At 46.3% G+C, this 12583-nt stretch overlaps 1 protein-coding gene and 1 long non-coding RNA gene across 7 annotated transcripts in view; one reads left to right on the forward strand and one right to left on the reverse strand.

Moving 5' to 3' along the window:
• Positions 1 to 6369, reverse strand: part of LOC134733996 (uncharacterized) — a 45722-nt gene extending 39353 nt beyond the window's left edge. For 2 of the 4 annotated variants that reach the window (XR_010117444.1, XR_010117441.1), the window contains exon 1: positions 4760 to 6369. This is a non-coding gene — a long non-coding RNA (uncharacterized lncRNA). The remainder of the gene's footprint in view (positions 1 to 4759) is intronic. The other 2 variants (XR_010117443.1, XR_010117442.1) reach the window with 2 other exon arrangements.
• A 124-nt stretch (positions 6370 to 6493) lies between these two features.
• Positions 6494 to 12583, forward strand: part of RCSD1 (RCSD domain containing 1) — a 76588-nt gene continuing 70498 nt past the window's right edge. For all 3 annotated transcript variants that reach the window (XM_063625112.1, XM_063625113.1, XM_063625115.1), the window contains exon 1: positions 6494 to 6691. In XM_063625112.1, the coding sequence (XP_063481182.1) occupies positions 6686 to 6691 (6 nt within the window). In that variant the 5' untranslated portion in view covers positions 6494 to 6685. The remainder of the gene's footprint in view (positions 6692 to 12583) is intronic.

Genomic DNA, 12583 nt, shown 5'->3' on the forward strand with positions numbered 1-12583 from the left:
GCCCAGGCTGGTCTCAAACTCCTGAGCTCAGGCAATCCTCCCACCTTGGCCTCCCAAAGTGCTGCGATTACGGGCATGAGCCACTGTGGCCAGCCTGAAATAATTTTAAACTTTGAGAAAAGTTATAAAGTTAACACAAAGAACTCCCATATAGGCTCCCACCCAGAATTCCTTTCAGTTTTGCCAGTTATCCTAATCATTCCTTTAATATGCTTGGCTCAAACAAGCCAACCCAAACCACTCATTTAACCCAGTTGTCATGTCTCTCTAGTCTCCTTTAACCAGAGCCCTTCCTCAGCCTTTCCTTGGCTTTCCCGACATTGACACTTATAAAAATTACAGACCAGTCATTTTGAGGAATGTCTTCCTATTTGGTTTGTCCAATGTTTCCTCATGATTAGATTCAAGTTATGTCCTTTTGGCCAGAATATTACAGAAGTGATGGTGCATTCTTACTGCGTCTCATCATGTGACGTCAATTTGTTTCATTACTGGTGATGTTGACTTTGGTCACTTGATTAATATGATGTCTATTAAAGTTTCTTCTCCGTAAGGTTGCTTTTCTCCTTGTTGTAATTAATCAGTGACTTGAGGGAGCTAGTTTAAATTATGTAAAACCTCATTCCTTACCCCGCTTTTACCAATAGATTTAGCATACAACTTTGTTCCTTTCCTAAAAGTAATTTAACTATGATGGTTGTTAGATGGAAAATTTCTAACTTTTTTTACACATGTTAGTTGGCATTTTCTATGTTTTTCTTTTTTCTTTTTTTTTTTTTTTGAGATGGAGTCTTGGTGTGTCTTCCAGGCTGAATGAAGTACAGTGGGGTGATCTTGGCTAACTGAAACTCCCGCCTCCCAGGTTCAAGCTATTCTCCTGCCTCAGACTCCCGAATAGCTGGGATTACAGGTGCACACCACCACACCTGGCTAACTTTTGATTTTTAGTAGAGACAGGGTTTCACCATGTTGGTCAGGCTGGTCTGAAACTCCTGACCTTAGGCAACCCACCTGCCTTGACCTCCCAAAGTATTGGGATTACAGGTGTGAGCCACCACACCCAGCCCATTTTCTATGTCTTGAATGTGTCCTCCAAAGTTTATGTGTTGGGAACTTAATTCCCAATGCAAAAATATTTTGAGATACGACCTTTAAGAGATGATTATGTTTATGAGGGCTCTCCTCTCATGAATGAATTAATGCTGTTGTCTCAGGAGTGGGTTAGTTATCAAAAGAGTGGGTTCCTAATAAAAGGATGAGTTCAGCTCATTTCCTCCCCTCCTCCCTCCCCCTCTCTCTCCCTCTCTCTCATGCTCCCTCTCACCAATGCATGCCTTTCTTTCTTTCTTTTTTATGTAGAGACAGAGTCTCAATATATTTACCAGGCTGGTCATGAACTTCTGGGCTCAAGTGATCCTCCAACCTCAGCCTCCCAAAATTCTGAGATTACAGGCGCCACCATACCCAGCCCATGCAACGCTTTTCAACATGATGTAGCAAGAAGGCCCCCACCAGATGTTAATGCTATGCTCTTGGACTTCACAGCTTCCAGAACTATTTGCCAAATAAAAATTTCATTATAAATTACCCAGTCAGTGGTATTCTGTTATAGCAGCATAAAATGGACTAAGACAGCATTGTACTGTAAGAAAGAACTTTCTCTTCTACTTCTTCACTTAGATATTTATATCATCATAGATTCATGAGCTCCCATTTTATTTGAAGAGTTCTAATCCATTGCTTTCATTACTTATTTTGATTTTTATTCAATCTCAATATAACTGGCAGGAGCGCCTGTAAACTGATTTTTGTATCATCTTAACATCTCCCCATCACTCTTTGAGTACTTCCTTATTTTCTGCTACAGTAAGACGTTCCAGGCTTATCTTGTCCTACCTGCCCTGGCCCTGTAATTAGCCATTTACTCCAAGAAGTCCTGGTTCTATTAATGAAGTACAGTAGTTAGAAACCAAGATCTGGGCTTTATGTGCACCTATTGTTACTGGGGTGTCATCGAGGCTTTCTCAGTGCATCAAAACAGGAAATATATGCATGCATGTACACACATTTATATCTAAACTTACTTCCATATCTATCTATGTATACTGAAAACCATGACCTCACACCAATACCTCCTATTCCAATGCAACATCCCAGGGTTCATTCTAGCCCTTCTCCTTTGCATATTTGTACATCCCTTCCCCATCAGTGAAGAATCTGGCTCCCATTGTCCTCAAGGTATCTAAATATCTATCTGCTCAATTTCTCTATGTAGCCAATTTCCTGATCTCTGCAGGGCCGCTACCCCACAAGCCTAGTCAAAAGCTCTCCTCATGAAGTCCCCAGCCTATGCTGACTGCCTTCTCCGTCACTCCAATATCCTCCCGCTGCAGTCCCACTGCTGCTGTGCTGTCTTTCTCCTCAATTTCCTCATCTGCCTTTGGGAAACTTTCCATTACAGGTTCTTAAACACATAAAAACACTTCAGACTTTGTGCTTTCATTTCAATGTAATTCAAATTTGTTCCTCAATGACAGTTACGGCAAAATGAATTGGGATTTGTGTGTGTGTGTGTGTGTGTGTCATTATATCTTGTTTTGCCAAATTCCCAGAATTTAGGAATGAATGGTATTATCTAAAATGTTATATATATTATATGTTTATATTATTTTATATATTTATATTGTATATATTTATATTTTATATTAATATAACTATATTACATAGATGATGTTTCATGTAATACCATATTAGGTAATTTTTACCTATACATGCATTTACCTACACCATACTAGGTAGTATTTGTAGTCGTAAAAGAATATTTGCTTCTTGCTCTTCATTTTTCAGATGATCAGCAGTACAGTGCATCCACTATAAACAGCTGATTGATTGGAGCTCTTTGCAATTCTGCTTGAAAGCTAATTAAGTTACTACTTATTGTGGCTTTTCATGATCTTTTCTTCCACTGGGTCCTTATTCCCATGGGAGACCCATCTCTGAAAGACTCTGTCTTTGACTTAGAAGGAAACATCCTAATTTGCTTCACTTGTGCATTCATTCACGCACATATTCACCAAATTATTTTTATTTTACTTTATTTTTTTAGAGACAAGGTCTTATTCTGTTGCCAAGGCTAGAGTGCTCACTGCAGCCTTGAACTCCTGGGCTCAAACCATCCTCCACCTCCCAAAACACTGGGATTATAGGTGTGAGCTACCACCTGGTCTCATTCACTAAATATTTATTGAGGGCCTTCTATATGCCTGGCTCCTCCCCATACACCCCTCCCCTGGCTGAGCTGTATCTCTGGTGTTCTTGTTCTTGTTTTTTTGTTTTTTGTTTTATTTAGATGGAGTCTCACTCTGTTGCCCAGGCTGGAGTGCAGCTGCACGATCTCAGCTCACTGCAACCTCTGCCTTACGGGTTCAAGCAATTCACTTGCCTCAGCCTCCTAAGTAGCTGGGATTACAGGCGCATGCCACCACGCCCGGCTAATTTTTGTATTTTTAGTAGAGATGGGGTTTTGCCACGTTGGCCAGGCTGGTCTCAAACTCCTGACCTCATGATCCACCTGCCTCGGCCTCCCAAAGTGCTGGGATTATAGGTGTGAGCTACCGCACCCGGCATTTGTTTTTTGTTTTTTGTTTTTGTCAGAGTCTTGCCTCTGTCACCCAGGCTGGAGTGCAGTGGCAAGAATTTGGCTCACTGCAACCTCTGCCTCCCGGGTTCAAGCAATTCTCCTGCCTCAGCCTCCCAAGTAGCTGAGATTACAGGCATACGCCACCTTGCCCGGCTAATTTTTGTATTTTTTTAGTAGAGATGGGGTTTCACTATGTTGGCCAGGCTGGTCCCTAACTCCTGACCTTGTGATCCACCTGCCTCACCTCCCAAAGTTCTGGGATTACAGGCATGAGCCACCGCGCCCAGCCTGGTGTTTTTATTGTTAGTTACCTGATGACCTCTACTTATTGCATGGCTGGTTCTGGCTATCAGGATATATGAAGGGGAAGGCCCAGGGTAGAGTGAAGGCAGTGGTTCCGTGTTAGCCAGCCAGACCTCCAGAGAGAGAGGGGAACCAACTCCTCGGAAAGTCACTTTCCCTTCCCCTTGGGCTGTTGTTTCCTCCCAGCCCCCAGAGCAGCCAGTTACAATCCCAGATAACCCAGCAAACCCGGGTGTTTATCAGCAGTTACTGCTATTCTGGCTCCTGGAGATCTTCTGTAGGGACAGGAGAAGAAGATAAGGGGAGTACACACACCACACCTACTCATGGCTGCCTGAACACAGCTCAGGGCTACCTCTTGGTCCCTCCCTCCCCGTTTTCCACCCCCTCCCTCAGGAGAAGTCCCAGTCTGGGGCCCAAATAGCTCTGGAGCAGCATTAAGCTCTGCACTGGGGACCCAGGAGCATGGTGGAGGCCAAGCTTGTTTGCTTTGTGGTCATCTGTTCTCAGCCAAGGGAGGCCTGAGCAGGGCGTGGGGAGCAGCTGCAAGTCACCTTGGGTGACTGTGATGTTATCGAGGCCTAACGGTTTCCTCTGGGTAAGCACTTCCGCCCTCCTGTTTGTGAAGCCAGAAACCTGTGCTGGGGCAGCCCCACTCTGAGCACAAAGGAGGACTAGGTAGAGGGAGAAAGGAAAAGGCCCTGTGGAGCAGAGTTAGAAGACCTGGTAGCAGACTGCGCAGTCATCACTATGTCCTGGCACCTTTAAAAAGAAGAAAGGAAAAAATCACAAGCAAAAGTGTGCCTTGCAAGTTACCCGTAAATACCCTTCCTTGCTGCCGAATCTGCTCTAGAGTCTTCACCTGAGCAGCCATGTGGCTGGACTGGGAGGGGCCTCACTATTAATTCCTGGGAGTGAGGGCTCTTTTCACTGGGTCCCCGAGTGCCTGTCTCTAAATAAAAGAAATATCAGGCTCTTATTCATCTGAAGCTTGTACATGGGGCTAAGCATGATAAAAACAGCCACTCTTTGCAGAGTGCCTACTACATTGTATAGGTGAGGAAAATGATAATCAGAGCAGTTAAGTGGCTTGTCTAAAAAATACAGCTAGAAAGTAGCAGAGCTGGAATTCAGCCCTCAATCTGTCTGTTCCTAAAACCAGGGGTCTTCCTCTATGCTTAGCTAAGCTAAAGAACTAGAAGCCACTCTGGCATTAGGGCTGCCAGTGTTTTAGAAAGTTGGGCCTTAGAAAGTTCTAGGACAGGAAGGAGGCCATATTTCTAAGACTGGTACCCAAAGCAGCAATCTAAGTGCCTGAAAGTGCAAAGATGGTGCCGGGATAAGCAGAATCAGGGCAGTCTTTGTAGCAGGAGCAGACTCTCAGCCTTTTTTCTCTACTGTTTCTCCACATGTCTCTTCACAGCGCTCACCATCACCTGTCCCATTGCCCATCTCTGATGGGGCTCCCCTCCCCTGGCTGAGTTGGGGTTGGGCCGGTGAAAATGCTGTGGGATAACCCAGAGGCGTCATATACCCAGCCAATACCCTGGCGCTCACAGGTCTCTGAAGGCATTTTCCTGTTTCTCTCTGCGGAAGGGTCCGAAGGGGGCCGGGATCCGGGTAGCAGGGAGCGACCCTTGTACAGATTCCAGTCCCCGCATCCCTCCCACGCGATCTCTTTGCTGCCCAGCCGGGATGGCCCCAAAGGAAGGTTGCTATGCTGAGCCCTTTGGGAATCAAATGTTGAGCATCTTGCCCTTGACTATATTTAACAGGAATGGGGACGAGGCCCTTTAGCAAGCAGCTTGTGGGAGCCAAAATTCCCACAAAACCGAATGCATCAGTCAAAGCAAGGTTGAAGAAAAGATTTACCACTTCAGGGAGCTTGGAAAACTTTGCGTGGATTCTCATTTTCCTCCTCCTCCTCCTTCTCCTCGTACACAGATGATAGATGGATAGATAGTAGTTTCCTGAAAGGTGGAGAGGAAAAGAGGTGAGAAGGGAAAGGTGGTCCCGTCGGCGCCACGCTGAGCTCTGAAGCCTCTGTCTGAAGGGCTCCTCTTTTGGGAGAACACAAACGCCTTCCACCAGGGAGGGTCCTCGAACTCCACCCAAGAACTGCAGGGAAACCAGGTATGACAGTAATGCAATTTTAAAAAGAGGGAGAGGAAGAAGGAAAGCAGGAAGGATGGACGCAAAAGAAGGAAATCGAAAAGAGAGGAAATAAAAAGAATTAAAGGACCACTCTAATTCTTGAAGGGACAGGAAAAAGAAAGAAGGCGCATTAAGCGAGGGAGACGTTGAGAAGGACTGAGACCGTGGCAAAGCCCAGGGTCCTGAGAAACTTCGCGAGACAGAGGGGCCCGGCGGCTGCCCATCCCCATGTTTGGGCACATGGAGTCGTGGCTCCCGCTCTTGAGTCCTGCCCTGGGAGGGACAGTATCTGTTTAGATTTGCGTCTAAATTTAAACCCTGATCGTCGGCCTCCCTCCCCGCTCCCCACCCTCCCCTCCCCTCCCCTTCCTCCCTCCCTCCTCCTCCTTCCTAGTTCTCTCGCGCAGGGCCCCCGCGGCCGGGGCAGTCCCGCAGCCGAGCGCAGCTGGGCGCGCGCCGCCGCCCACTCGCCCTGTGCCCGCCGCAGCCCGAAACTGGCCACGGCCGGGAGCGGAGGGGACAGCGGGGATCGTGAGCTCCGGCCCGAGCGAGCGGGTGCGTCTGCCGCGGAGTCGGCACCTGAAGGACATGGAGGTAAAGGACCCCGGAGGGGGATGCGGGGCTGAGCGGTGAGCGGGGTATCGGGCGCCCCTTCCCCGGGCGGCTGCCCCTGCCCTGAGCATGGAGCACGCGGCTCATCGCTGCTGCCAACTAGAAGGGCAAATGCCTGCTGTTCCGACGCCTCCTTGACCAATTCCGAAGGATCATCCCTGGTCCCACCTAGGACACCCGGGTTGGGAGGCTGGGGTTGGTAAGGAGACCTCAGAGGGAAAGAAAAGGGCTTTCCTAGAGGCCCTGGTATTTTGGTTAGGAACTTAAATGCTAAAAAAAAAAGAAAGAAAGAAAGAAAGAAAGAAGAAAGAAAGAAAGAAAGAAAGAAAGAAAGAAAGAAAGAAAGAAAGAAAGAAAGAAAAAAGAAAAAAGTTAGGTGCAGCCAAGGTTTGTAAATGGGTAAACGTGTCAGCAAAAACTCTGCAAGAAGGCAGAAGCCCTTGAATATGAAGAGATGGGTATTGAAAGAGAAACAGAACTGGCAACACGAGGCCAGCACGTCTTCGTGGGTCTGTGGGCTTCCCTTTTCGCTTTCGGAGTGGCATTTTAGAGAGTCCAGTTGTCCTCTTGCTTCTGAAGTCCTTCCTGTGTCTGTCGCATCTTCTTCCATAACTTTCTGAAAGCTCCCCTTACCGGTCAGTCGAATGACATTACTTCTGATAAAACTTAAGACTCCCTTGGACACCCCTGCCTCTGAAGCTGTGTGTATGGAGGTATGCTGGCCACATCTGCAGGCTGTGCCAGAGGGAGGCCCCACACTTCTCTGCCTGCTGAGAGGAGGTCTAGGGACTTTCCTTGTTCTGTTCCAACCTCAGCAGAGGAGTGGTTGGGTATATTCCCCACATCCCTCTCTTCTGCACATCTTGAGGCTTCCCTATGTTTCCTCCTTGAAAATGAGACCTGATATGTAGCCCTAAGTCAATCTTAGTAGGACCTGGGGCTTTTGAGAAGATGCAAATGTTATATAGTTTTAAAGGTGATTCCCACTCATATTCAAAAGGAAACCTGTGTTGCTCACTAGACCATGGTCAGTGCAATCAGGATTCACAGTTAATTCCGCTATCTCTTCCCTGCTCCAGGCTCTGTGCCTGGGCCCTGGTGGTCTTTTTATTTTTTTCTTTTGAGACAGGGTCTCATTCTGTTACCCAGGCTGGAGTGCAGTGGCACAATCTCAGCTCACTGCAACCTCTGCCTCCCAGGCTCAAAGGATCCTCCCACCTCAGCCTCCCAAGTGGCTGGGACTACAGGTGTGTACCACCATGCCTGGCTAGTTTTAAAATTTTTTGTAGAGACAAGTTCTCACTATACTGCCCATGCTGGTCTTGAACTCCTGGGATCAAATAATCCTCTAAGCCTTGGCTTCCCAAAGTGCTGGATTTGCAGGCATGAGCCACACCACTCCTGGCCCTGGTTGTGTTTTCTAAGCTAGACTCTGTGCTTGCCAGCAAAGCTTCATGACTTCTCTAAAGGGGCAATAAGTTTGTCCTTTAGAGAAGTCACGGAGCTGTATTCAGGCATCCAGCCCAACCAGTTGTCTTCAAGGAACAGGGAATCACCTTCAAGGAGACTTTATAGACTGCAAGAACCACTGGAGTCTAAGATGGACCCTCCATAGAAACATTTGGAAAGCCAGGAAGCTCCGGCAGATTAGGGCTGGTGGTGAGGCACGCACACAGCGAAGCTCAGCAGGTGGTGTGCACACATCCACCCAAAGATCACACAAACACAAAACAACAGGGTTCTCTCTGAGCTGGCCACTGCTACAGGGCAGAGGAGGGAAATGGCCCAGGCAACACCCAGCTTCTTGGGTTGGGTGAAGGCTCCTTAAGAAATTGTTTTAGAAGTGGCTTCCCTCTTCTGGAAGTGTATAAAGTGCCTTAGGCCCCAGGCTGCAGATTCACTATGATGTATGGCCTGTCTAACCTCTTGAAGAAACGGATTGGAGATAAGAGGAAAGCAACTCTTAGACTTCAATCAGGTTGCTACTGGAGGGCCAAATGCAAGTGTCAACTTTGTTCTAGGAAAACAAGGAGGGTCTCCTTCCACAGAGGCAGTTTCTCCCCCTTCAGCTGAGGAAGGAATAGCGTATGGCAGAGGCCCTGAAACTATCAGCTGAGCAACTTCCTGTGTGGCTTGGGGGGTGGAGGGGATTGGAGTAAAAGAGAAGGCCCTCCCTTATCGAGATGTGTAGTAACTTGTGCAGGATTCCACCAAGTTATCAAAATCACTCCCGTGCTAGGGTTTGGGAGTGACACAGGGAGGGAATCGCTCAGCCAGCCAGAAGCCTGACAAATCACCCTGCATCTATTGCAGGGCATCAATTTGCTGGTTGGACAGTGGCTGCTTTTGAAGTTTCTTTGTCTAAATGCCAGGAAAACAAAAAACAACAAAAACAAAACAAACAAAAAAAACAACATGCAACTGCTAGTGAAGAAAGTAAAGAGGAAAACTAGGGGTCAGGGAAGTGACCATTCTTAGCCAGGAAGTAAACTTTTCATGGTGAAGCATGATATGCAGGAGTTGGATTTGGGGGTTTCTGAAAATCTCAGAGTAAAACCCTCTTTTGAGAGGTGAAATTCAGTTTTGGGACATGAAAGCTCTACTGTATCTGGAAAGAAATTAAGTTATATTACTTCTCAGTACTAGGAATCCAGAACAGACCGAGGGTTACTCAATATTCATTCTCTAAAGCTCATGTACCTATTGGAAGTCTCTGAAAGGTCTTTTTTTAAAGTCACTGTTACCATTATCAACAACATCAATCTTCATCCCTCATAAAGCCCTGTGGAATAAACAAAGTATAGATGCCATCTGATCCCTGCCTTTTAAAAGTTCGCAACCCAATAAAGGGACTATATCGTGTCATATATATATAATCTTCAAATGCATAAGTGCCAGTTGAATATTGCTGCAGATCATGAGTTCTGCAGGAGTTCAGACTAGATTAGGTTCAGAAGAAGCCTTGGAAGAAAGATGTGGGTGAGGAGGAGAAGGTATAAGGAATGGGCACAGGGAGAACATGCCAGCTTTGTCCAGCTGGCTGGGAAGGAAGGTAGGAAAGCAGTAACAGAAAAAAATGAAAGTAGTAAGATAAATCCAAGGTCACTGAGTATAGTAGATGCCCAGCTAAGTGGGTGAGTGGGAGCTGAAATCCAAGTCACTTGGAGGAAAAGGTTACTTTTTGTTCATATAAAATCTCCTTGCCTAGTTGAGCCTCAAATGGGTAGGTTTTTCTAATTCATGCAGAGGCCATCTGCAACCCTTGAAGGCGAGAGTTGTATGGCCCTGGATTCTGCTCCATGGATAGTAGGAAACTCTGAGAGGTGTTGAGGCAGCTGGCAGCAATGATGTAGCAGGGATGATACAGCAAAAATGCCAGTTCATGGGGTGAGCAAGGGAACCAGGTGAGAAAGCATCTTTTCGAGTACAGGTATGTTCTGACTTCAGGATACAATAAGAATGGAGAAGATGGAAAAGAGTAAAGACCAGGCGCTGGAAGGGAAGTCAGAAATCACCAAGCTGCCCAGAAGAGTGAAGTTCTCTATGGTGCCAGGGAAAATGGCAGTACCAACTTTTACAGCTCCATACAAAGCCTTTTGCAGGCAGAGATTTTCTCATTGGTCTTTAAGTCTCCAGAATGAGCACAGTGCCTGGCATATAGTAATATAATTTCTCTATAAAAGTTTGCTTGATAAATGATTAGCAGAAATAGGGAACTCCTTCCTCTCTCGGTCTGCAGCTCAAATGTCTGGAAGCCTTCTGTGAAGCCCCCAGACTCTAAAGCACTCTCAGAGCACTTTGTTCAAGCCACTATTAGAACACTAGGCAGAACTGGAACAGTCAGCCTCCCTAACTGTTACCCCGGAAGTCTTCTTGAGGGCAGGGGCCATGTCTTATATATTTAGTGCCTAATGGGCACCAAGAAAGGCTTGTTGCATGAGCAAATATTGAAGAGGGAAGAAAGATCAAGGTTTTTTTTTAACAAGCAGTGTTTAGATATGTTGGTTTTGATTGTTCTAAGCAGAATGTCCACCGCTCCCTAAGAAATACAAACCTGTTATGATACAAATGTGATTCTCCTCTAGAAGAGATAATAGGTAATGCTATTGTGGATAGGAACCCAGAGGACAGAGGTGTGTAAAGAACGAGCTGGAGGCATAGGATGTCACATTTAAATTAGTATTCTTAGTCACTTAAATATAAATTGTGTGCACTGCCAATAGCCTGAGGGCACTTAAAAAAGGTATAATTTTCGCCGGGCGCGGTGGCTCACGCTTGTAATCTCAGCACTCTGGGAGGCCGAGGCGGGTGGATCACTAGGTCAGGAGATCGAGACCACCTTGGCTAACACGGTGAAACCCCGTCTCTACTAAAAATACAAAAAAAAAATTAGCCGGGCGTAATGGTGGGTGCCTGTAGTCCCAGCTACTCGGGAGGCTGAGGCAGGAGAATGGCGTGAACCCGGGAGGTGGAGCTTGCAGTGAGCCGAGATTGCGCCACTGCACTCCAGCCTGGGCAACAGAGCGAGACTCCGTCTCAAAAAAAAAAAATATATAATTTTCACTGACTAAATCCTTTGTTTGTTCAACTAAATTGTAGGCACATCATGGCACTGAAAAAATCATGAATTTCTAACTTAGGTGGAGTCAATAAATGAATCCTTTTCTGTGGGGTAACTGCAAATCTTTCCCAGATATTATTTGTGATTCATGGACCTACTCAGTATTTATTGGGCCCTTATTACATACCAGATCTTGTATTTTAAATGTTACTTAAAAATTATAGAGCTCTCATGTCTTTACATTCTCACAGACTGTCACTATTACTCTGATGAGAATGTGTGTGTGTGTGTGTGCGTGCGTGTGTGTGTGTATGTGTACATATTGGTGTATATAATGTGTTTGTTTTGTGACCTACTTTTTCATCCATATCTTTTTACTTTAGTAAACATTTTCTACCACATTTTTTAAAATTATGGGACTAGGAGATAGAAGAGAAACATGTAACGAATCCAAGTCTTAAAAAGATTATTTTGATATTTCACCGTGAAACACTAGGAGAAACACCCACAGCCTTGCTGTTTTTTGACCCACCCACCCTCTCACTGAGCCATATGTTGGCTGCTGGTTGGAGCTGATGGGCCGTAATTAGGAATTGCACAGCCTCTGAAGCTAGAGTTTGGCTCGGTGGACTTGTGGCATGCCCAAATACCCCACATTCCTCTCTGACTCCCACGTGCTCTGTGGGACCCTCACCGTCACACTGGCCCCCACTCAGCAGACATCGTCCATTTGTCGGACTGCGACGACAGGGGGAATTTGGGGAGTGAGACTCTAAGGGCCCAGCCCAGGCCCTATCACAGGAGGGGGTGAGTGTGCATTCCTGGAAAGGAGTCGGGTTTCAGAGCCTGATCCGCAGCGTGGCTCCTCACAGCACTGCGAGCCAGAGCTTGGCCAGCGCGGTTCCGTGGGAAATCTGAACACTGGCGGCTCAGCAGCCCGGTAATCTTATCAGGGCCACAAGAGAAAGCATTTTGGTTCCAGAGAAATCTGAAGGCAGCTCCGCTTTTCTCCAGTAATAATATTTAAGTCTGTGGAGCCAGCCTGACCACCCCTATTCAACTCATTCGAATCTAAAAATCTCAGAGCTCTGGGTGAAATAAAACAATCTTTAACTGCCTTCTGCCATATGGTAAAGGGATAAACCAACGCACCAAGAGGTATCCTGAGGATTTAGGCACTATTGGACTTTTGGAAAGCCAATAGCTTGCAATTTTTCCCTTACCTGGGGAGTAGTTCAACCCAAGCCTTCAGAAGTAAGACAGAAGGATGGTTTTTGTAGTAGCAAAGTTTCAGTAATGCTTCGGACACAGGA

The sequence above is a fragment of the Symphalangus syndactylus genome, chromosome 12, assembly GCF_028878055.3.
Source record: "Symphalangus syndactylus isolate Jambi chromosome 12, NHGRI_mSymSyn1-v2.1_pri, whole genome shotgun sequence".
Lineage (NCBI taxonomy): Eukaryota > Metazoa > Chordata > Mammalia > Primates > Hylobatidae > Symphalangus > Symphalangus syndactylus.